At 48.6% G+C, this 26,033-nt stretch overlaps 1 protein-coding gene across 1 annotated transcript; it reads left to right on the top strand.

Annotated features, from left to right (window-relative positions):
- The first annotated feature begins 12,074 nt into the window (after window positions 1-12,074).
- LOC119106293 (peroxidase-like) lies at window positions 12,075-23,956 on the top strand. Its single transcript, XM_037229910.1, has 2 exons — window positions 12,075-12,220; window positions 21,126-23,956. The coding sequence occupies exons 1-2, from the start codon at window positions 12,197-12,199 to the stop codon at window positions 23,670-23,672; spliced, it is 2,571 nt and encodes an 856-aa protein (XP_037085805.1). The 5' UTR covers window positions 12,075-12,196; the 3' UTR covers window positions 23,673-23,956.
- The last annotated feature ends 2,077 nt before the right edge of the window (window positions 23,957-26,033 follow it).

A 26,033-nucleotide genomic window follows, 5' to 3' on the forward strand; every position in this document is an offset into this window, starting at 1 on the left:
AATAGCAACACAAGTGCACATAACTCAATCCAGCATGACATGTTTTAGTTTGCTGTGATAGCAAGAACACACGATAATGCTTGTTGAATTTCTTTACTCATGATTTTTACCGTCTTAGCTGTTCACCAACTTAGCTACGCCTCACCACTTTTTCACTTTCAGAGTTTTACAAAAAACGCTGCGTAGGAGAAGCCATGAAATGTGTATTGAAACATAATCGGTACGAAACAAGACATGTCCGCTTCTTTACTGTTTAATTGCCACCGTGCCAATTGCCATATGCCATGATGCGCATAAACAGTCAAATTCTGATTATTATTTTGAGCACATAATCTGACGCGAGCAACAAGGTCGCTCTGCCGCAACTATTATGCGATATTTTGGGGAACTAGCCATGGCATGTTGAACAGGATTGTTTATCTTGGAAGTCCTCATTTGCAATTTAAAAACGGTGTGGAAAGTCCAACAATGGTCCACGTGGACTGTGAACTTCACCATGGCGAATTTATCCTTACGTGCGCTAGAATCGTCCAAGTCTCTGGAAATACGTAACATCCATGCAGGGCATGACATATGGGGATACTAAAATAATAAAGCAAGTCCAGACTGGTTCCAAATATTGTCTACGTTATTTGGACTCGAAAGCGCTTTAAAAATTGTGCATTTGTGCACTTTGTGCATTCGTGCGGGACCTGAGAGTTCACCATTAGCCAATGTTATGAAAAAGAAGGCCACCGACGTTCTTTTTTTCTTCAATTTCACGTCACCGAATGTTATAAGCCGTCCAGTAAAAAAGTACGCCACACAAAATCCGTCACGAAATAGCAGACAATGGGGCTGTTTGAGTATTACAAAACTCTTTGAGAGACAATCTCTGGCGCGGTACTGCGCCATAGTTGTAAAGAGACGACAAATTTTACGTCAGATAAAAACGCCACTCTACCCCGCCGTTTTTGTGGACTGCGACATGACATTCGTGCATTTGGAGTGATATTGCAGGCATCTTAGATGGGAAATGATATCAAAATTGCTCAAATACTGTCCCAGCCATATTTTCCTGCAGTACTTTAAGCCTTTCTTGTGTTTCGTTGCGGGGAGAGCATTGGTAAGACACCTTACCGAGCACATTGCTAGGGCATGCGACCACATACGGAAAGAAGCAGTGAAAACGAAACGCAGGTCAATTCTTAGAACAGCATACTTAATATGAACAACGTGAAACTTACAACATGCAGATATCCACACTTCACAGCAGGAAGCAGACTTAAAAAATGGTTCCGTAGTACCGCCATGCAATGTCAACTAATTCCATTTTAGCGGTGTAATGGAAAAAATAACAACTGTGAGCGTTTTGCATAGTCCAAAGTGATTGCACTGTTCAGAACATTTACAATTAACAGCAGTGTGCTAAAAAACAATAATAGATTGCCTATTGACTGTCATGCTTTTACAGCCATGCAAAATGCTGCAACCACTAGGCTGCTTCACTCAAAAGTATTGTTCCCACAAGTAATAACACATGGATAACAAAAAAGTATTCCATGCGGTGAAATGCCACTGCAAACCTGCTGACATTACGCAAGGTTGGAGACATGACAAGTGCATGTGGTTGTGGTGAGAAGTGCGAAAAGTAAGGAAGTGACAAAGCTGCCAGTGCGTGCAAGGCTCATGATAAAAATATTGTTAAATGCCATCCAAGAAACTAACAGTGATACGTTTCCACTTTTCCCAGTGCCCAGTATCTCACAAGTTGCAGTGACGAAAAGGGCTTTGAACAAAATGAACAAATGTGGAAAACCAGATGACAACAGTTGCCGAAGTTTTTGCTAATCTTTCAAGGCCACACAAAACATTACTTGATAATTTCTCAATGCAATTTCCCTCAAGGCATTACATTGATGACCAGCAAGCAATGCTTGCTTGCACGCAACATTTTTGAGACATGTATGTATCCATAACAATGTTGCACCACATTTTCAGAAATGTTTAGGCAAAGACAATGTTGCAAAACCATTTCATGCAAGCTTTTACCCAAACATGCGTATTAACGAGCCGCACGGACCTGCCCCTGCCAAAATGAATTTCTAATATAATGGCATTTAATCGATAAATTGCATGTTGTAATACCTCAATAGGTTAAACATGTTGGTAAGATCATAATGAAGTGGCAAATTGCCTTTGTACAACCCTGCAGCAGCAACCCACAACCCGGTGATCACACCCATTCAAGGCGCCTGATTCGCACACAGATATTAAATAAATGCGTTCCCACGCCTGCACAGCCCACGGGACTATAAACTGCAGGTTTCCTCTCAATTTCCGCACAGGTTTTGGTTATAACACCGCATTTTACCGTGAGTTCCCTCCACAGCAGTCTCAACGAGGGTTCATGGCAATGCTACTCAAAAGGTTTTGCTTGTAATACATAATTTGTTGTTTGATATTCAAATTTTGTCATGCAATATGCGCTAGATATTTAGTAAAATATATATCTTAAGCTACTGCAATATTCTCCTAATTTTGCACTTATTTGCTAGACCATAACCCCGTGTAAGTTTCTTTACTCCGGTGCACAACGTGCTAACTGAGCCGTTTATAAAAATACGTCGGTACAAGAAGAGGAAACGCCAGCATGACAAAAAAGACAGCTTTGCCGTCGCGTCTTCTTTTTTTTATAATATTCGGGAGCGTGCCGTCCTTTTTTTGGTGCTGTACTTTTTCCTTGCAAACAGTGGCGTTCTTTTTTGTAGCATTGGTCCCAGATCATGTTTTTGAGATATGTTTCAAAGGTGCGACACTCTTGAACGCAATATTAAGATTGATGATGCCTGCACTCAACAATGTTCCATAAACCGGTGTACAAAGACATACATTTTTGCGGAGCACTACACTGCGGGGACACTGCAATGTCTATGTGTTTTTCTTTACGAAATCCTTGATCGGCCCGTCCCCAAAGAAGCACTTCTGCCATTGTTTCGTGATAGACAATTTATATTTTAAGAGACATAAACTTGCATGCGACACCACGAATGGTCCCATCTTTTTTTAACAACGCAAAATCTGAGAACCCTACGATCAGGGATGCACGCACGTGGGCGACAGGAGCACGTGACCACCTTGAGGTTCAGAACAGCTAAACAAAGACCCTTCTGGACTGTGACCAAGTGCCCTATTGAACCGCACGAAACGAAGCTTGGAGACAATATTAAGAGATCCCAAGCGCAGGGCTGGGCCCTCAAATTCCAGTCAGAAGGCCCCTTGAGCTGATCACAAGCCCCTGTTACAATGAGGTCCGGAATGGCAGTCAGAGACCACCAATACCGAAAAGTCAGTTCCGTGTTGATCTGGACCCTGGGACCCATTTCACAAGCAGAGCCAAGACCGGAACCTGCGAAGCTCACTCGGAAGGCGTGTTGCATCGTACGGGGCCTCGGAACAATGAGGTCTCTGTGCTGCTGAGAGGTCCATAATGCTTAACAACGGTCCAGGGCACCAGTGCCGCACGGGATGCCCTACGCCCCGTTTCGACCACGGGCCCGATAAGCCGAACTAGCGTTCCTGCAACCAGTTATTGGCAACCTGCGCCGGTAAGGGATCTGTTGCGCCACCGCTGATCCGGAGTTAAATGCCCTGGTCAGAGGGCCTGCTGCATCAGGGAAGGGACCAGTGTACCATTTATCCCTCTGTGGTCCTTCAGATCGACCAGGGAGGCCCGGCTCACGCATCGCCAGATTGGCGGCCACGAGGGATCCCGGGATGGGACGGAAGGGTCCTTTAGGTCATGACCAGGAAAATTTCAAGTGGGCAATTTTGAAGTTGATTTCTGAACGGATTACTAGCTACAGTTAATTTTTTCCATACCAATTATGCAGTTGTGTCGAATTTGTGGTGGACGGCGCGCTAATCCGCCCCGAGAATCCAGCAGGCGCCGCAGAGGTGAAACATACAGCAAGTATTTCCTCTCACACGTACGAATTATTTTCAAAAAGTGTTCGGCAATATCAATTGGCTGTACCTGGTAGGTTTTGCCCGCTTATGGATTGTTCCAATGAAGGTGCGGCGTGGGTAGCAGCATAGTTTTGCAACATAAGCTGTGTTGGGCTGAGTGGTGAAAAATAACAAAACTTTTTCAGATAAATACACCGATAAATGGGTTTCTACATAGCTTCGGTCAACTATCTCGAAGCAAGGGAGTGCAGCAAAAAGTGCAGCTGGAAACCCCAAAATCGAGTAGAAAGCATCACCCACTAGCCGTCATTACGACGGCATACACACATTTCGTCACTAATTTGCTTTCATGCTGTAGCAAAGACCATTATGCGTTTGCCTTCCCAACAAGAAGCTCACCGTCCTACCAAGACATTATAAATGCCTGTAACGCACTGAGGTAATGCTCTCACCTGCCATGTCATGAGTTCATATGTCATGAGACTTCGTCCTGGTCAGTCTCTAGTCATGTCAGTACGCAGAAAAGAAGGTGTACACCCACTTCCTCTTGATGAACAATTTTTTATCGTTGCATAATTCATGAAAGATTGGTTTAGGTGTGTAGTAGTTGTCAACCCAAATTGATATCTAATGACGGTAACTTTGTGATGACACATAGAAACTTTCACCTCGCACACCCTTAATTTTTTGTTATATGTCAGGAACAAGAAACAAAATGAGAAAAGCAACTCAACATCCCAGAGAGCAGGTCAATCAAAACGAAGGAAATCACACCCCTGCTTATAACTCTTGCTGATTCTTGCCAGCTATGTGCCTTGGTCTCTCCTCGCCGAGGTATCTACTCACTTATCTAGGGATGCAAGGAACTTAAGAAAGAGCGTTATTAAATTATTCCTCGCAACGAATAGCAGGGCGGTCCAGCAACAGCAGATAAACATATGTACTCGGGGACGATCGCCCCCAGCTAAGTCCCAACGTGTGCACTCAACAATTACAACCCCTGATCACAACAAAGGTGGGGATAACACCCGCACCCAGGCGGCAGAAACATCAGTTGATTCAAGGCAACTAATTAAATACAGAAAACAAAGGCTATGACCGGCGCCGTCGGGTACCATTGTACCCTGAGCGCCACCCAAGCGGCACGGTAGGCACAGCGTCAAGCGACAGCAGAACTGCGCTCTCTGAAAATGAATGTTGAGGCAGGCTTTGTGGGCACAAAGCATTATTCCAAGATCTACCTATCACGCTCCGCGATCTTCACCTCGCGGCTTGGGACCCATGGAGACCGCCCGTTTCCAGGAGAGCTCCGTCATGTCACGTGACCAAAAGCCGGCCGCTGATTGGTTGGGGGACTTCATTGTGCGCAAAAACGTGCCAATTGTGGAGACTTCGACGAGGCAACATTCATCCTAAGAGAGTAAACCGTTGGGAAAAAATCCGATGCTGAGAAGAGTGCTGCGTGACTGAAGACATGAATAACACAACGGTCTCCTGAAGACATCATTCAAAAGGACAAGCTCCCTCTCACCCCCTTGAGGCACATCCTCTCCTCTCGTCATCCCTGCGCTGAGTGAAGTTTCCACGGGCTAACGGTCAAACGTCCCCCAGCTTTGACACGCGCCCGGGTGGCCGGCTAGATACCCTTCGCTCGGGTGGGGGAGGACAGTTTGACCGCCCGCTGGGATCTCGGGAACTAAGAAAGCTAGATACACCAAATTCACAGGGTGTCTTGATCTGTACGTGAACTCAATTAGGTCAAAGTTTGAGCTTCCTAAGTCGCGACCTTCAGGTCAAATAAGGTCAAACAAGGTCAAATTCCAGGCTGGTCTCTAAAGTGCCCCCAGGACCTAGGCAACTGTCTCTAAGCAAAAGGTCACAGGACCATTTGAGGTCAGTGACCTTGTTTGACGTTTTGAAGGTAATGGTGACCAAAGTCATACAAGACTGCTCTGAGTTTTGCATCTGAATAAGCGACAATGATTACGCTAGACAGTATGTTCCTAAAACAAAATGTCGACCTGGGTCTTCTTGTCAATGACCTGTTCTGACCTCTTAAAAGTCAATGGAAGATGTATAATGCTGGTCCTGCTATGAATAAATTCGAAATGAGCACCAGAAACTGCCCCATACAGCAAGCCCTAGAGTAATAAATCAGGTTGGTTTTGACCGTGGTCTGATCTTCATACCTGACCTGAGGTCAACGTAATTTGCTCATTCAATATTTTTGGTGCCAAATAAAGCATCTCAGAGATGTGTGGCTTCGCCAAACACTCCATTGCTGTATCAGATTGAACGATTCCCTAGAAATTGCCTTCGCTGAAACCATGGTCTGACTTTGACCTGCCATAGTTCAGCGGGCTTACAAGGTATGTCTGAATTGTTATGTCAAACGATCCGCTATTCAATTTTCTACTGATATGCAAAATTTGGTGCGGATACGCCGCGCCGTTCGGGAATGATTCTGGAAGAACCTTTCGGGGAAGGTCAGTTTGACCTCCCTCCCCACCCGAGCGCGTGTTAAGGGGTAGAGGTGCCGATTTGATGACAAATGATTGGAATACGAAAATTTGCAAAACATGATTTGTAGATTGCAGGGAAAGGGGTTAAAAAATTCAGATTTTGGGGGACACTTTGTGCAGCGAACTGGTGTGCATCTCGACTGATTTAATGATGCTTGTGCTCAAAATGATCTGATTCTGGGACATAAACAACTTGTTGATAGGGCACACTAGAAAGTAATACCTTTTGAAACATGAGATAGAAAATGTATGTAATCAATAGCATCGTTAAAAAGCACATCGATATTGATGCCTTTAGGACGGCATGTGATACTCACTATTTACGCAGTTACAATTCGTTACTGACTAAGCTTCCGCTGTCGAGCTCAGGGACAGCCAAGCTTTGCTGACATCGGTGTGAATTGTAAAGTGAGGATGTTTTCATGAATGCCTGTAAACTATCCACTCACGATCAGTTGCTTCCTTGTCATTCAATTTCAGTTAGTGAATATAGCGACGCAAGTAATGTCTGAGGTTGTTGGTTGTTGGTAGAAGTGAGTTGATACAAAACAAATGTGGAAATTTTTGGACGAACCCTCTTTTTGGACACGTATTAGACGGCTAGCTGATCCGTTTTGGGGTTTCAGACTGGACTGTGAACAACAGCTTCCAGAAAACGCCATCTCTGGTAGGTGCATACACCGTCGAGCCGAATGAATTTAATTTGGAGTAGGGTTATGTGCCCGTTGCAAGTCAATGCCTAAAGTTTAAAAATAACTGGACAAGTAGCGACCGACGCCAACCAGAGCCAGCCATAACATCAAACGATGTTCAGGGGCGGAGTAAGTGTACTTATTGGAGCGCACTGTCACTCGTATGCAGGGAACAAAGGTTCATCAGCTGTCCACTTAACGTTGTTTCGGCTAAAAACAATGTTATCACGGATACATATCGTGCTCCGCACCCCGGTTGGCTATCTGCAGCTCAACACACTTGCCACTTTGACGTTAAACATAGCAACGCAAACCAAACATCTCAATAAAGAACATACTTGACCAGACATTCGTGATGACTATGCAGACAGATAGGGAACGAACATTCCGGCCCCGCGCACAGGTACGGACCGAACACGGCCGACCCTGCACACAAGTACGCACCGAGATCGGCACAATGGTAGATAATATAGATAGTCACGGCCCCAGCACAGCGGCTTTGCATACGGGCACGAGCCGAACACTGCGGTATGTCGATATAATGCCCGTCATGAGCATGCGAGCTACGTGGACAGGAACGGAACGAGCACGGCTGGCCCGCAAACAAACACAGACCGAGCAAGGCGGGTTGTACTGCAACAGACAATAGGGTCCCCACGCCCGCCAATCACGCGCATCGCCAGCGACGGCACGGGCACTGGGTGGGAGGCCATACAAATCGAATTGCACGGTAATGGCCTGCCGCTTAAGATTACCACGCACATGTTTATGCTCGTCGTTAAAGTCTATCTAAGCCCGAATTCGAAAACCAGCTCGTCGTCCATCCCACCACAGGAGCGTTCCCCATCCCTCCACAGGAGTGCCCGTCCCATCCCACCAGCGGAGCGTCCGCCCCCGTCCCATCACAGGAGCGACCCCGCCCCTACCACATCAGGAGAGCGAACTCTGGCTTCACTTCATGAGCGTGCAGCATGTCGCTAGTCGGATCGCGGCGCGGCACGCTGCCCACAGCTCGGGGCTCTGCCTCCCTGGAACCTGTTGGCCTTGGTCTCAGGCAACGTCACAGTAATTCGCGAACATTTATTCTGAGCCGAGGCCACCAGGTTGCAGGAGCGTCGCGTGATTGTGGGGATGCCCCTGTTGCACCGCAACATGCATCGTAAGCGTCCCCAGCTGCCTGCCATGGACTGAGGGGAGGGTGCTGTCCAGTCGTGAGTTTTCGCTGTGTGCGTGGCTTTTTGGAAAATTTTGGGTTCTATTGGATGGTCTCAGTCTTTTTGACAATTCACTGCTGTAAACGTGCTATTCCAAGTGCCCACACATTTTGCTGGGGGATGAAATTTATCAGGTGAACCCAAAACATTTCTCATCACCATTGCACTGTTCATCTTGCAAACATATTGTGGGCGGCAGCGAATGCCCTTCCGATTAGGGAGCTCGTCAACACTGGAAGCAAAATCCGAACGCCTCAGTCTTCAGTCATTATCTTAACGATGCATCTGTTTGCATCTAATATTGGATTACTTGTGGTCAACGCGCGGCACAGGGGGGGGGGGGGGGGGGGGGAGGCTACACGTCGTGGCTACAGGGAGGCTACACTCCAGCTACACTACAATCCACAACCTACGCTTGTGAATTCGTGTCTGTCTGAAATTCCCATATTTTGATTATTTCTTTGGCGTGGCAGAACCGGATTTCTGCGGTGCAATGACGGTGGGAACTATCTGAAACGATCATAAAACACCGCGCTATGTAAAAAGCACACAAGAAAGGGGTGCCACCTCGTCGCCGTTGCAGTGACGTGGTGTTCCACCCGAGAATGAGCTTGAGGGTTTAACCGGTTCCCTAGCACTGGTATGCTCGGGCAGGTGACTGCTGTAGAAACTGAGGCTGGCGCAGGCAGCATGCAAAATGCCGGCTTTCCGGCGGCAACGCCGCAGTTGTCTCGCTGGAAACCACCGGACGGCAGGGCGGCTCACACGGGGCACGAAGCTACGTCACTGCAGTGCAGAGGTGCGTCAGAATGGGTGTTCCCAAAGACGTCTGGCAGCTATTGTCTGAAGAGAGCATACCCAGGCATGACGCTGTAACTGAGCAACGCCACTTCGCCGCCACTTCTAAAAGCTCAGCACTTGCCAAACCGCCTTTTCCAAATCATCATGAGTCCGTGTGCCAAGCATGCAGATTTTTGTATCTGTACTTAAGCTTATGACGTCAGGCCACCATTCAAACCTTCAAAAAATAAATTCTACGCTGCTGGCATCGTCAGCGCGCCAAAGCCTGACAGTTAGTAGGATTTTTCAAAACCTGCGTTCATTGATGAAGAACGCACATCCAATTTATCACAATCATTAACTTGATCGAGGCCATGCCATTAATCACCTTGACTTTTGAAAACAAACGCATCAACTGCATCGGGTCATTGCGCAAATGTCCGAACTTTACAACCACCAGACTTCTCGCAGCATTTTTTCGCAGATCGCTAACTCGACCTTCTATTACCCGGAAACCCGGAAACCTCAGCATTGCCGTGCTGTACGCGCCGTTCCAAGTTTCTTTTTATGTGTTTACAGATTTGGCCTTAAGCACGCGCTGGTTTATCCGTACCGGTTTCTCAGAGCACGCGCTGAGTCATCTGCACCGACTTCCCAGAGCCCCACCCCTGGCCTTTATTCAGCCCGGCCTTTGACCTTTGCCCAACTGCTCACTTGCGAAATGTTTTCAATTTCCACCCTCTTCAAATCACACTAAAAAGCTAAGTTGCCATCCAAGTTAAATTGTTGCAGGGGAATATAGCGGAGCATTTTATACACATTTTTCATACCTTGATCACGTTGGAAAGCTGTGATGCACCAAAACCTTTTGACTGATTACGGCACCAACAATCATGGACATAAAGCGGCAATACAAAAATGAAGTAAGCAAATCGCTTTCAAAATGTCGGCAACATTTGACCCAACGTAAGTGCCCAAGGCTTGCCAGTTTATAACGCACGTGTGCGGTCGGTTCAACAGAAGGGCGTATCAGAAAAAAACGAAACGCTATGCGCAATACCATTAAAACAGAGCTTCCTACGTTTGCAGTACGAGTGTCCCTTTTGCAGACTTTCTGGTCGGGGGAAGCTGAGCCGCACCCTTAACGCCCGCCCTTGTTCACCGCTTTTCATAACCCGGAGTAATAGGCGGGCGGGGGGGGGGGGGGGGGGGGCGATGTGACCCCTCAGACGTTTCCCAACTAGTGGGTACAAAGCTTAGCGTAAAACAACATTGATTTTTGATAAACGAGATCCCGAGATCGGCACGAACCAACCTGAACCAGGAGCCAGGCCCATTGGCGGCTAAAGAACCAACGGAAACCAGGATCCAGAGTTTGGCTTTGTTGAAGGAACCATTGGGAACCGAGATCCAGGATTTAAATTTGTTGAAAAAAACAGGGAGAACCAGGACCCAGGATTCTGGTTCATGGAAAAACAGCACGAACCAGGATTCAGGTTTGTATTTTGTCGAAAGAATTAGTGAGAATTAGGATCTGGCGTCTGTTTTGCCGAAAGAACCGATGAAAACCAAGATCCAGAATCTTGATTTTTTTAAAGAACGGGCAGGAACCAGGGTCCAGGTCTTTATTTTGTTGAAAGAACCAGTGAGAGCCATGATCCAGGATTTTGTTTCGTCAACTGAACCTGTGGAAAACAAACTGGGAACAAAGCATATGTCTATCCCACCCCGACCCGCTTACACACCCAGCGCGTATTTAACGAATTTATCAAGCAAACATTGGTTATATTGTCAATAGTAGAGTTATCAAACTGTACTTATGATCACGAATGGATCGCTAACGCTAGTGGTCATAACCACAGGTGAACGTCGATATTTGTTTGACAACGTCGTCTAACCAGTATATACTGGTGCGCCGGAGGTCAAACACCGTCAGCGTATGCATTCTGCACTCATCATGGCAAAAAGCCATGTTAAGGCCTTTCTTGTTTATATTTAACTGCGAGAACAGATATCACATATTTTCCACTGGGTTCAAAGAATTAGTAAGCTTTATCTTCAAAAGCTTACCCCCAGGTCGCCAGCTGACCCATGCTTCTGTATGGTCATGCCTGCCCTACCAGTTGCGTAGCCTCAGAATACGAGTAAGCTGACTTTTAAAGCGAATGGTCCACGTTTGTGCGCGGCGTGCACGCTTCGTAGACTCAAACGGGCATCCATGGCTAAAAACATCAGCATCTTACGTGCAGACCGGTCAAGAATAGCATTGTACTGATCCCAGCCTGCAAGACGGATCATCAGCCGGGTCGCCCGATCCGTGACTCTCCACCCGCAGCGCCGGGCCGGAGCCCGAGCCCAAGCCGTCATCAGCCGGGTCGCCCAATCCGTGACCCCCCACCCGCAGCGTCGGGCCGGAGCCCGAGCCCAAGCCGTCATCAGCCGGGTCAATCGATCCGTGACTCCCCACCCGCAGCGCACCGGCCCGTGCACCCGAGCCCAAGCCGTCATCAGCCGGGTCGCCCGACTCGTGACCCCCCACCCGCAGCGCCGGGCCGGAGCCCGAGCCCAAGCCGTCATCACCCGGGTCACTCGATCCGTGACTCTCCACCCGCAGCGCACCCGACCGTGCACCCGAGCCCAAGCCGTCATCAGCCGGGTCACCCGATCCGTGACCCGCCACCCGCAGCGCCGGGCCGGAGCCCGAGCCCACGCCGTCATCAGCCGGGTCGCCCGATCCGTGACTCCCCACCCGCAGCGCCTGGCCGGAGCCCGAGCCCCAGCCGTCTCTGCAGCGGAAACCCCGTCGGATCAGCGCGGCTCTGGGGCGCCGGGGCAATCCACGCCCGCGGGCACGCGGCTCAGCTGGCTGGTCCCCTATAAAGCCACCAACCGTCGCCAGTGCGCCAACACAGCGAACGCGTACCTGCAGCCGCCAGCGCGGCGCCACACGAGCGCGCGTCAGGTCGGGACGGTGGGACCCTGCGGGACCGGGACGTGTTAGACGGCACTCGGGTCACATCAGGACCACTGTCGGCTCACCATGAGAATCACCCTCCTTTGCACGGTAAGCAACGCGAGACAAAGGCGAGATGCAGCGGCTGCGCGACTAACGTCGCGGTAGCGCTCCTACAGTGGCGCGCTGCTTTGCTTATCAAGATGCCTTTTTCTGAGCCCGTGGTTGCACGTCATGCGAAGCTCCTCTAGCTAAGCTCACAATGGCTGGCGTCCGCTTAGCATGCCGCTATTTAAGCAATGCAAATGTGAATTTTTGTTGAAGTGCTCAAGCACGATGCTATAAGGTGCTAATTTGATCCAATTAACACCCAAAGCGGTGATATCAGCGACACAACACACACACACACACACACACACACACACCACACACACACACACACACACCACACACACACACACACCACACACATATATATATATATATATATTATATATAGATATAGATATAGATATAGATAGATATAAGATATAGATAAGATATAGATAAATATAGATGAATATAGAGAGAGAGAGAGAGAGAGAGAGAGAGAGAGAGAGAGAGAGAGAGAGATATATATATATATAATTATATTATATATATATATTATATATATATATATATATATATATATATATATATATATATATATATATCTATCTATCTATCTATCTATCTATCTATCTATCTATCTATCTATCTATCTATCTATCTATCTATCTATCTATCTATCTATCTATCTATCTATCTATCTATCTATCTATCTATCTATCTATATATCTATATATCTATATATCTATATCTATCTATCTATCTATCTATATATCTATATCTATCTATCTATCTATGTATCTATATCTATATATATCACCATACTCGTATGTTATATGCAGACATACATCTATACAGGTTATCTTGCATGTATTTAGCTCCCAATCGTCGCCACCTGATGTTTGATCTTTGAACACCCACCCGGGTACTTGGCTGAAAAGGACCGTGACCTTCGGGACAAATAATATCAATCAAGTTCAAACTCTTTTAAACTCGCGATTGCCGTGCAAAGTGGCGAATGGCGATAGACTTACTCACGCAACGGGCTTTATCCGTCATATCTTTTCTAAGCAAAGGTCATTTGGGCTCAATTATAGTCAATGGCGTAATGTGATGGTGAGATATGACCATCATATTAAAAACGTTCGCGGTCATTGGGAAAATTGCTGTTAAAATCGGTGCACAAAACTATCCTAGATAACGGGGTCCTCAAAGCAATGGTTGATCGAGGTCAGCTTGGGTCAATGACCCCTTGTGATCCTCACGAAGTGAAAATAAGAAGCACGTCGACGTCTTTGTTATCGAGGAACTGGAACATGGCGTCACAGTTAACAACTCAAGCAAGTTTGCAGTTAAAAAGCTAGGTCATTCTAACCTCTGAAAGCGTTTTTCCTGAATTTGGCCAAACACGTGAAACAAGTACGTAACCTTTGCTACCAGCTTTGACCACTTGAAGGCAATACGACCTAAACATCAATGGCACGTATCAGGTAGCCATGGAAGCGTACGGGTGAATCCAGAAATCACCTTCATTCCTTTGACCTGCCATGACACATCACAGGCAACATGCGTTAATGCCCATTAATGCCTGTCTGACCGAGTTTGTCAGCTAGTAAATTCTGTCTTCTGCACTGTCGTTACAACGTTTACTTCTTAAGACAACCAGAGGGGTCTATAAAGTGCTAATTTGATTACGATAGCCTGATTTCAATCCTTTAAGATTACCTTCACCATTGTTTAGCCCCCACTCAGACTTAGTTTTCTCGCAATTTTTACAGCAATTCTAATTTACGCACGGCGGGACTTCCGCATGCAAGAATAAACAAAACAAAACCTACGCAAACCATCTGCATCTACCCTGCGAGAAAGTCGATGCAAAAAGCTTCAGACCTGCCACGTCGTTCAAGGATAGTTGCAGTGTCTATCACTTTATCCGCACAAACACTTCGCAGGCATGTCAGGGATAAGGCGAACCGCTCATCGCGAAACATCTAAACTAGTCCAAGTTCCTCAAACAAAGGTTTCCGAAGGCAAACGCAATCATGCTGAAGTTGAAGTTGAAGCGATTCCTATATTGCAGCACCTCTAAAATCAACGCGCATGCAGTCCCAAGAACTAACCCTCAGTGTTGTCCAAAGCGTTCGCCGTCTCCGTCTCCAGTTCTGCACAAATCGTGATAAATAATCTAATATTTGCGCTGCAGTTTCTTCAAGAAAGCTCAGCTCCGAAACGGCCGCCGCGTCGAAAGGAAACGCCCGCCGTCAGCCGGACAGTGAAGATTAAGGGGACTGTTACACATTGCTATGGAGTTTTGAAATGGAATGACCATTTTGAGGATCATTCGGTACAGCTCACAGCCCCGCCCTCCTCAGACCTAAACCCTTCCAGTTTCTGAGCCACACGCCCGCGAAAATGTGCGGACTGTTTCGTGCAGACCATATCAAGGTCGCGCGGGTATCCACGACGCCATTATAACGTCATTCAAACTCTGTCATTCCGTCGGTCATGCGGCGATCGAGGCTACTGCAAAGATAATTGTCGAGTCATTCATATCTAGCGTCTGTGAGCACGATTTCCAGAGATAACAGTCATCAACTGACTCTCAATCCATGTCGTGCAAGGTACAATGACGCCATCAGACGAGGGGATAACAATGGCTTTGTCTAGAGCAGTCTTTTCAACTTAAAAGTATGCTAGTAGTTATAAATGAGCTCATTTCAGCATATCTGATGCTAAGATAAGACAGTGGTATTAGCCCCATTCCTGGAAAAAGACAGGAGAAAGGATATATCGTTAGGTTGATATTTCAGCAACGTGCCTTTCTCGAAAAAATAGCAGAAGTGGATTCAAAATTGCCTGCCTATGATCCTACTCGATTTCTCAGGTTCAAAAAAAGCCACAGTTTTTACAGGATACCAACATTCAGGGGGTTAGACAAAGAGCGGTTGCCATTTATTGCCAAGATACAGTGCCTATCTAAGAATAAGAGTGCCCGAACATACGTGTACATCCAAACGAATTTTAAAAAATGGGCTTCACTCACCGCGGTTCATTCGAACATGCAAGCGAGTTGAGATAAACAGGCATCACACATCGCTCACCACTTATACATACAAACGATTTCAATTGAACAGGCATCGCACATCACGCGTCAGGCTATTACACATGCTAACGATTTTAAGCTAGCACACATCACACATAGGGGCACATATCACGTTCGCATAATTGGCCATGATGAGCCCTGTATGTTAATATTTGGTGGCTTGGGAGCAAAATGACCATTGCAGTCGACGCGCCCAAAAACACAAATAAACGACAAAAGATTTGGTTGCCGACTTTCTATAAGAAAACATTCACTTATTTTCCTGTTTGGGTGGTCCTGTGCTCTGTAGACAACTTTGAGCTCTTAAAGGGGCATAGGGCCCCTACTTCCCTCGATTTCAGCCTCAGCGTGTTTTGCCAAAAAATGGTCACCAAGAGGAGTATCCCTGTTTTGTTTTTAGGGTCTCGCAGGTGTTCATTAGATATCAAACGAATAAGGCGCATGGACTCCCCGACATAGACTATGTCCCTTCCATGTTTTTCACACAGCTTACACTTGATTTCGTAAACCACGTTTTTGGCGTGCAAACCCCTTGAAACCCGGAACTGCATAGATGACATCTGTTGCCACCCGGACACTTAAACTTCGAGATGAAAGATTTCACCAGAGACTTTTTAAGCTCATTGTTTTTTCCAAGCTAAGCGTACGCGCAGTCTTGATTTTTCAACAATGTATTTGATTTTCCGAAGCAAACGCTCATTTAGGTTTGGTAGCGTTAAGAATCCGTCTTCCGATAGGAAGTATTCCCGCCTCCTGCCACCCGTGCCCCTCCCCGCGCTGTAGACTTTTTACTTCTTCCAACATTCTACCTAAAAGTTGCAAAGAACATCCGTTGCCATTGCCAAGTGTCATTCATTTCTCAATAAATGAATCTAATGCAACCACACAGCTGTGCTGAACTGGCATTATTGTTGGATGGCCCATTTCATGGTCGTCACACATCTGTGGATAAAGGCTATCATTGCATATGTAGAATGTTCAAATGCCAATCAGACAACAATCTCAGTATTCATATATTCAAAACAAACAAAATCCTTAGGTCCAACATAAATATACCTGAGCACACCATGACCAATCACTTTGCATGCAGCACTCCACGAACACTCAACAGCCGGTAGCTCAGGTCACAATATTCATAACCGGCTCGTTGTGCAGTAACTGGATCACTACAAGATCAGTTTTTATGCAGAATGTTTAAATGAGTCATTTCATGCAAACTGAGACACAATGTGACTTGGCAAACAACGATATACATGCGATCAGCTTAGAGGCATCTGAAATTACTTGAACACAATCTGATCCTTCAACCACTATTCCCACTACCGCACTGCACTTTAAGCGTTTTGCGACTGAGAAACATGATTGCAACTAATCGTCGCAAGCAAACCAAAGATGCCTTTAGCACAGCACTGCCAACTTTTGGTACAGCATACTAAATATGGTGTTTATCCCGATTCTGGCATACTTATAGCATGCGTTGACACCTACTAGTCAAAACTTTGGAGTGGCCAGTGTTCTATTGCCCTGCTTCAAGCCAGAGAACGTCATCGACTCAAGCCGCTTGCATGCATCAATTTGGTTTGTTTACAAACTATCATCACAATATATAGCTGTGTACCAAATGCGAGGTTTTCATGTGTAAAAAATCTTCATCTTCTCTCACCTTCTTCATCATCTTTGCTCTACGCCGCGAAGATGCACTGGCCGACGTCCTCGTGTGGTGCTGCGGAGCCGAACTCAGCAATCCTTCAAGTCACAGCTGTAAACAACACGTAGCAGACGGTGAAGTGCGCCTCTCGGCTGCTGCTGGAAAACCCGTTTGGCTAGCGCATACATTACGGGCGCCTCGGTGTGACCCTGGCCCGGCACCGCGCCACGCTGCAGGCTCACAGCTGACTGGCGACATTTTAGAGGCCCGCCAGGCGAACGTGGTGCCTGTTCTCACCTTGACGGACCGGAGGAATGGGTTGCGGATAAAAATCCGTATAAAAGTGCGGATGACATTTGTTCGTAAGCTTAAGTACCTGCGCGTGATGTTCGTCAGGATAAAGAGCGCAAGGTATTAGGGAGAAGTTGGTAGTGACAAAAGGACGTACGTGTAAAAATTGTATGGTGTAATGCCCATCAGGAAAAAGTTCGTAACGAAAATGTCCGTACGCTTAAAAACTCGCATGGAGACTGTCGTAAGCTTGTATATTGTAAGTGCTGGTACTCAAATGTTCGGGCACGAATCTAATCGAGGATAATGTGCGTTTCATGAGAGAACGTAAGAAAATGTTGATAGTTCGATGTCTGATGTCGGCCCAAAATTGTATGTGAAATTGTTCGCCAGAGATCAAATTTGTTTGACCATAGTCCGTACGCAAAACTTTGCATACATCTGTGTATTGAGCGTTGAAATGCAAACATCTACCTCGTATTCATCATGTTAAAGGGAATGTTCAGCATTTGAAGATCTTGAAGCAAGCATCAGGTAGCATGCAGCATGCTCACTTATAACTATTAGTACACCTTTAAGTAGAAAAATGCTCTGGACAGCACAATGTCTTAATTTACTTGTTGAAAAATTGATTAAATAGCACAGTTTCTTTTTTCAAATGGTTGGACTATATCATCGTGCCTTGCACAACATTGATCGAGGGTCAATTGACGGCAGTTATATGTAGAGATTGTGCTCACGAACGCCATATATGAACCCGTTGACAGTTTTGTTTGCCCGGGCCACCGCATGGCTAGTGAGATGACCGTGTTTAAGTGACGTTATGGTGGTGTCATGGATGTCTGAGTGCCCTTAAAGTAGTCTCCCTGAAATAGTCTGCACATTTTCGAGGGCGTGTAGCTCAGAAACTTGAAGGGTTTAGGTATTAAAAATGGCAGGTCTGTGGACACTCTCTTTAAGAACGGACACTCCCTTTAAGAACATCGCCATAACCGAGCATGGGATTTTAAGCAAATTTCTTCAAATCACGTTTGGATAGACAAGAATACCACGAGAAAGGGCAAAAGCGCGAGCACATAATGAACAGCTCGCTCAGCAGCCACATCCAAAACCGCCATAGACATAACTCGTCGAGTTGAAGTACTACATGTGAGTGCTAGGGCGGCAATTTAGCATGGCCAGTTTGACATCATCCTAAGTTCATGCCAACGTTTAATGATAATAAAGCAGTTACGTATTGAGGAACATATTTACTACAAAGATAAATGCTCTGGTCTGCGGTAGTCTTGTCCACTAAAATGTATACCAAAAGATACAAGTGAGGTTATTTCATCATATGTTGTGATTGCTTTAATATCTTCAAATATGGAACATCCTCCTAGATTTTAACATAATGTTCTACATTTGACGATGTTAGGGGCAAGCGTCATATGTATGAAATAACTCGCTCGTAACTATTGGTGTGCTTTTACGTCATTGGATGTTTTTGCGCGTTCAGAGTCGCTTCCAGACTGGCTGTGTCAGAACTGCCGTTGTGGAGGACGGACGGACTTCTTGCTTAAACTTCTGGTAGTACTTCAACTTGTTAAGCAGTGGCTTGTTAACTGGTGCGTGTTTGCCGAACCCCAATTTGGTTGTATGCGTGTGTTTTGGCCCGCTTTGTGGTGTTCTTGCATATTTTCTGTGCTTTTATGCTTTTTCATTCGCATTCATATGCTCCATTCCGGCGCTATTCTTCAGTTATTTGATCCTCAGTCGCATTTCTGGCATAACTAGTAGAGGCTTCCAAATTGTCATGTTATGTTCAAAAAATGTGATTTGTGTTCGAAATTTGCACGCAACGCGTCTTGTTGAAGACCAACTTGATCTTGTTGAAGACCAACTGTCGTACGTTGATGTCGCGGATCGTGCTGACGTACGCCAGTCAAAAATCATGGCCACTTGCGAAGCGGAGCTTGCGTGCCGTTTCTATGGCGTGATGAATGTATGGATGACCTTCAAGTAAGCTCCGCGAAATGTCTGCACAAATTCGCGTGCGTCAAAATAAGAAATGAGGGAGTTTAAAGTTAAATGAGGGCATGACTCTGAGTTGCATTGAACTATATTCAACGTCCCTACCTCAGTTGAAAACCCCATGCCAATGTAGATCAGCCCCTTTGAAAGGGGCATGACTGTAAACGTCAGGAAAAAAGCATTAAAAATGGCTATTTCAGCTCAAAACCCAATACTTTACCTTCCAGTTGATATTAAACTTCAACAAGAGATGCATTTCAACTGTTCTGATAAATGAACTACACCAGTTATATATTTATTTTTAATTATAAACGGTAAGTGTATCTGTGGAAATGAATTGAGCGGTTGATTTTTAAACTCTCTGGTTGGATGTTTTCTATAAATTACCGGACGAGTTAATGTGTGGGGACTGACTGCTACGTAGCTGGACGGCTACCGGTCAAACATCCTATTAGACCGCACCAATGCCGGCTTTCTATGTCATCTCTTGTCGTCAAATGACCTATTGTTACCCCATTAGGCATTAAAATGATGCCACAACATGTTTTTGATGAAGTTGTCGAACGCTGCGTCCAAAATTACAACATATAGCTACAGAATTGGAGTTCAGCATGTGTTTTGCAGAAGACACCCAAAAAGAAAGATCATGGCCAAGGTCAAGGTCATGCATTATGTGGCCATATAATGGTTTGCATTTAAGATAGTGCTCTTTTCCTCATGTACCAACACCAAACCCGCACAAAAATGTGTTCAAATTCGCATAAATTACGAAAAGTATTAGGAATTGACTTGACTCTAGATCGGTGACCTCGTCTGTTGCGAAGAATCTAAAAATACAAGCTGTGGGATCTGTCATATTCTTTTACTTTAGCCAGTTTGAACAGTGGCAAATATTTTGAGTCCGGTCGAAAGCCTCAAGGTTAGATTATTGCATTGACCAGTGCGGCTTCCCTTTCTCGCTCTGCTACGTCTCAGCTACATAGGAACTAAACAGTTCAATAACGCCTCTTTGGAGTGTATTTCCTTTCAGAAATGAGCTTTAGTGTTTACTTTTGAGCAAACCATCTCCGGCATTACCCCTAAAATGGTAAAAGACTGGAAACCAAACGTATCAGGCAATGTCCATCCTCAAAACATATCTAAAAGTGACGTAAACTCCGCTGTTGAAAATACCTGCACCACGCTCAAAGCAGTTTCGAACTTATTGCGGAGAACATTAGGAACAGACTCTGTCCTACATCCCCCCTCTCCCTCGTAAACTAGGTAGTCTCCGTGACAACTGTAAGCCGATTGCTATCGGTGAAAATGGGGTTTTGTTTGAGTGAGGGTGGTTTAGACAGCCGCTTGACCTCCAGACCCACACTCCACAGGAATTATTTGTAATTAAGGCCTTAACGGCCCACTAGCCGCTTGTAAACATAGGCCGCACTTATTTGTTTTCGCCACTCCTACTTCAGCGTTGACATTGTACCCACGTTCTTCCAAAATTTCTAACGGCCTTAACTGCTCGGAGCTTCTTCTCCACCCCTTGGCGTGGATGTCAGCTAGTGTTCCAAGCTTGTCAGAATGACGTCTTTGTCGTCATGGCATCAACGTGCATCGCCTGCAGACCTCGAGCCTATGTGGAAAAAGAAAAGCTCACAGTTACGAACCATGGCATGATTCACGCGGTTCACTTGCTATTCCTGGTCCCAGACCTGTGCTAACCACCGATGCTATTCACCTAATCTAAATGCTTCAACTTTGGTTCCACCACATCTCTTCGAAATACTTCCCTTTCCCACAGTAACACAGCCCCCGAGACTCCGCTTTGCGCCATGTGCAAACCGCCGGGCGCCAGTCTGACCTGACCCGAACTGACCCCGTTGCAGGTCCTGCTGCTCTCGGCGCTGTGCTCGGACGGAGTTCGGGCCGCCGGCTGCAACTGTCTGCCGACCTCACAGTGCCCGCAGGCGCGGGCCGCCGGCGCGGACTCGTGCCGGGTGTTCGGCATCATACGCGGCTACTGCTGCCCGCGGACTGGAGGCACTGGCACGGGCACGAGCGGCGGTCTGAGGGGCAACTGCCGGCCACTCGTGCTGTGCCCAGCGGCGCTGGCCGACACAGCTAGCACCAGCGGCCAGAGGTGCCAGCTGGGCGACGGCTCGACCGGCGTCACGTGCAAGAATATCGGCATCAACTTACAACAGTTCTCGCTCGGGAACCGGTTTGGTGCTGAGGGGGCCGCTGCAAGGCCTCTTTCCAGTGGACAGACGGTCACCCAGGCACTCAGGGTTGTCAGCGGCGGCGACGTGCAAGAGGCGGCCAGGGAAGCCACGCGCGACGTCCAAAACCAGCTACAGCAGGGCGGCCAGTCGGCGTCCAGGGACTCCGCAGTGGGAGTCTTCAACCTCAACTTCCGTTCCAGTCAGGCAGTGCAGGAACTCGGCCTGCGGGGCCTACAAAACCAGCTGGCGCTTCAAGCTCTCAACAGGCAGAGTGGCGGAGACACGGTGGAACTCGTCTCCAGGTTCGGGGAAGGACAGGCCGCTGCCAGCGCGTTTCCGGCGCAGCCCACACTCCTTCCCAACTGCACTGTAGCAGAGCCCATGTTCTGCCAGAGCCGTATCTACCGCACAGTGAACGGAGAATGTAACAACCTCCTGCGTCCGCGCGAAGGCAGTGCGCTGACTGGCTTTAAGCGGCTGCTCGAGAGCACGTTCGATGATGGCTTCGCATCCCTCCGCTCGCGGAGCGTGACAGGCCGGCCGCTGCCGAGTCCACGACTCATCAGCGAGCGCGTGGTGGAGACCATTTCGAGCGAACTCAATGGCTTCACCCTGTCCGTGATGCAGTGGGGCCAGTTCATCGACCATGACTTCAACCACGCGCTTGTCTTCAACCTAGGCGCCGCTGGCAGCATCGAGTGCTGCGAGGATGGCGGCCGCACGCTGCCGGGGACGCCCTTGCACCCGCAGTGCATCCCCATCTCCATCCCGGCCGACGACCCGTTCTACAGCCAGTTCGGCCAGCGCTGCATGAGTCTGGTGCGCTCGCTGCCGGCACCGTCCCTGGACTGCATCGCACGCCCTTCTACGCCCATCAATGAGCTCACCTCACACCTGGACGCTTCCAACCTGTACGGCAGCGAGCAGGAGGAACAGGACGGACTGCGTACCTTCAGTAACGGCCTGTTGATCACCTCCAACAACAACCTGTTGCCACTGTCCAGCACGCCGACCCGCCAGCGCACCACCCCGCGACCCACCGTCGGCCCCGGCACCGGCCCTCTGTACTTCCAACGCGGGAAGCGTTCAGCGCGCCAACGTCGACAGGCCGCGGAGGAGGATCCGTGCGTGAACGGCGCCAGCGTTTGCTTCCGTGGCGGTGAGTCGCGCGTCAACGAGCAGAGCGCACTAACCGTCATGCACACCATCTTCACACGCGAGCACAACCGCGTGGCAGGCGCACTGAAGCAGAACCACCGCGACTGGGACGACGAGAAGCTGTTCCAGGAGGCGCGGCGGATCGTGATCGCCGAGTGGCAGCACATCATCTACAACGAATGGCTGCCGATCATTGTCGGGTTCGACTATGCCCGGAATCACAACCTGCTACCGTTAACGTCCGGCTTCTCCACCTCCTACGACATAAACGTGGACCCCAGCGCCTCCAACGAGTTTGCCACCGCCGCCTTCCGCTTCGGTCACTCAATGCTGCGCGACATGTATCATCTGATCAACGCCAACGGCGATATCGTCCAATCGATTAACCTCACCAGGACGTTCTTCAATCCGACTGTGGTGGGACAGAGATTCGTCGAGCACGCGCGGACTCTGGTGGCCACGCGACCCGAGACATTCGACGCCAACATCATTAGCAGTGTCCATGAACAGCTGTTCACGACCAACTTTCGGTTTGGGTTGGACTTGATCGCGCTCAACATCCAGCGTGGACGTGATCACGCAATCCCCACGTACGTGACCGTGCTGAAGGCCTGCAGGGGCGACACCGTTTCCAGCTGGGGCGACCTCAACCGCCTTATGGACTCCAGGGCCATCGACCAGCTGCGCTCCCTCTACGATGACCCACAAGATGTGGACCTCTTCATCGGCGGTCTGGCTGAACGGCGAGCCGCTGGTGCTCAAGTGGGGCCCACCTTCCAGTGCTTGATCGGGCAGCAGTTCTTCGACGTGCGTTTCGGAGACCGCTTCTTCTACGACAACGGCGGCTTTCCGCACAGTTTTACAGCCGCGCAGCTGGCGGAGATCAGGAAGAGCAGCTGGGCGCGCATGATGTGCGACACGCTTGGTCCCGAGTTCGGAAACGACTTCACGCAAGTGCAGCCGCTGGCGTTTGTGGAGTCCACTGTGGGCGCGAACGGCGTGGGCTCCTGCAACTCGCAGGCCATTCCCAGTATGAACCTAGCAGTGTTCTAGGGGAAAGCCGGCTGGAGGGGCCTTGATCCACCTTCTCTTCGGTCCCGAAACTTTTCCGCACGATCGCGCATACACCAGCTTCAATCGTTCGCGCAAGGCCGTCCACCAGAATCCGTGACGCAAGCAGGCGACTGATGAGGTCATCGGTGGCCTTCACAGCATGATTCATCAGAAGCAAAATGTGCATTTTTATAGTCTTTTTAACAGCATGACCGCAACCTAAGTGGTGATATTGAGCCTTTGATGTGTGCCTAGACACGAAAATAAATGTGTTTTTAGATGCGTACCACAGCTAACTCACGAATCGTGTTCAGCTCAAGTTTGCTCAAAACCTTAAATGAATGAAACGCCGTGCCCTGAGACCTAACAGCGGTTAACACATGGAGGAGGTGTTCGCACCCATCCAGACTCAGAACTTATTTCAGACTTGTGACCCACATTCATTTGGAACTTAATATGATACGAATCGGGTCATTTTGCTGATCAAAGGAAACGAGACCCGTTCTCCGGTGCAATAATTATCGTTTGGACTTTTGTCTTCGTTTGGCGTGTTATTACGTGCGTAATGTTTTTGGCCAATTAATTATCTGGCCGTTCACGCGTGTTTTGAGCACTGGTATGAATAAGGTAATCGGCTTTGAAAAGAACGCCACGCAATCAGCCATAAGCGCTTCCTGCTGCGTCTTTCGCAACAGTTTGGCAAACGGTTTCCGTACAGTCCCATACAGTACACAGTCCTGCAGTATACAGTTCTGTATAGTATACCTTATTACCAGGAGATGCACACTCAATGGGCCAGGGAGCTCCGTATGTAGGGAGAGCCGGCTCCAGAGCAGCCCTCGCACTCCACCGGGTCGGCGGCAGAGACACAGGTACGGGCGCCGGCCGTGGCGCCGCCAGTCCCGTCCTCTGCAGCACCAGGCTGCGCGACAATAGCGGCCTTCACCCCACCGAGCACTGTAGGCATACATCTCGGACATTTGTATTTTCCACATCGCCCGTCCAGGGTCGGCGGAGCTTCCCGGCACGGCGCGGGGCAGAAAGAACGCCGGCCGTGGCCAGCCACTCGTCCACCGAACAAACAAGGCCATTTGGGACGAGCGGAGCCTGTGCAGTCAATGCAGATACGCGAAAGCCTGCGCATGCTCGCCCGTAGCAGCAGGAAGGCGCCGAGTGGTGAACCGATCTGCGGGATAACAGCAGGAAGGCGCCGGGTGGTGGACCGATCTGCGGGATGTAAGCGGCGCGTGAGAGCTGACCCGGCGTGGCAAGCGGCGATCCCGCATAACCACAAGGCAGCGGTGTATCTTCCTGTTTCGGACCGCCACTTCCAAAGGCCACCGGCCAGCCAAACAAAACTGATGGACATGCGGCACCCGATCTGCGATGCGAGACAAAAACAACACGGCTGCCTCACTCCTCCAGATCCCCGCCGCGTCGGCACCCAACGGGACCTGCGTAAGAGGGGACGCGCAGGACCCACGCATGGCAAGGCGGGAAGAGAGCGGGCGGGCATTGCAGCACCGCGGGCGACCGTAATGCCCAATTCTTGGCCGCGGGGCACGTCTGGGGCCGAGCCCTCTAGCCAGGGCAGACCGATCCACTAAGGCATTAGACGAAGGGAATATTCCGGCCAAGAAACTGGGCCAGGCGGTAACGAGGACGGGCCGACGCAGTTTCGAGAAATTGTGAAGAGGTAAAACATGGCGAGGAGCTCTGAAGGGGAGCTGGAGAGAGGAGTCTCGGAGGGGAGTCCCGGGAAGTCTCTGGAAAGAGTCCCCCAGGAAAAAAGTGAAGAGTGTCAGGCGTCAGGAGCCGACAGCCGTGCATCAAAAACAGGGCGGCCCTGACGCTGATCACCTAGCGACGATATCCAGCTGCACGAGCAATCCAACGCCGGCGACAACACGCACGTTGTGAGTTACAGGCTGTCTTTTCCTATCCAAAACGGACTATGGACAGCTGTACGCTCCAAAGATGTCCCTGCTCACCGGGCGGGCGCGGGCCACGGCAACCTCGCCCTCGTGTGTAAAGCCCTGTTCACGCCGGCTCAGTTATGATTACGGACCACCACAACACCAAAATATATTTGCAAATATCTCTGCGCAAATTTCTCCAGATGAAGTTAAAGTATGGTACCCTCCGAACCATCTGGCCTCTTCCGTAACGACTCCGCAAAGTTACGGAGTAAGTTGGGAATTCCCAACCATTGACCGAATACGGGCGGGGTTGTGGCTTTGGACGTGGGAAGAAAAACAGTATCTATGTGGTTTGTTGCGGGAGCTATGGACGAGGGCGATTTGTTCCTCCTGGCTATGTGGAAACGGAAGGGAAGCATAGAAGAACGTGAGTACGACAGTC

This window comes from Pollicipes pollicipes, unplaced genomic scaffold (assembly GCF_011947565.3).
Source record: "Pollicipes pollicipes isolate AB1234 unplaced genomic scaffold, Ppol_2.1 Scaffold_6138;HRSCAF=7277_pilon_pilon_pilon, whole genome shotgun sequence".
Classification (NCBI taxonomy): domain Eukaryota; kingdom Metazoa; phylum Arthropoda; class Thecostraca; order Pollicipedomorpha; family Pollicipedidae; genus Pollicipes; species Pollicipes pollicipes.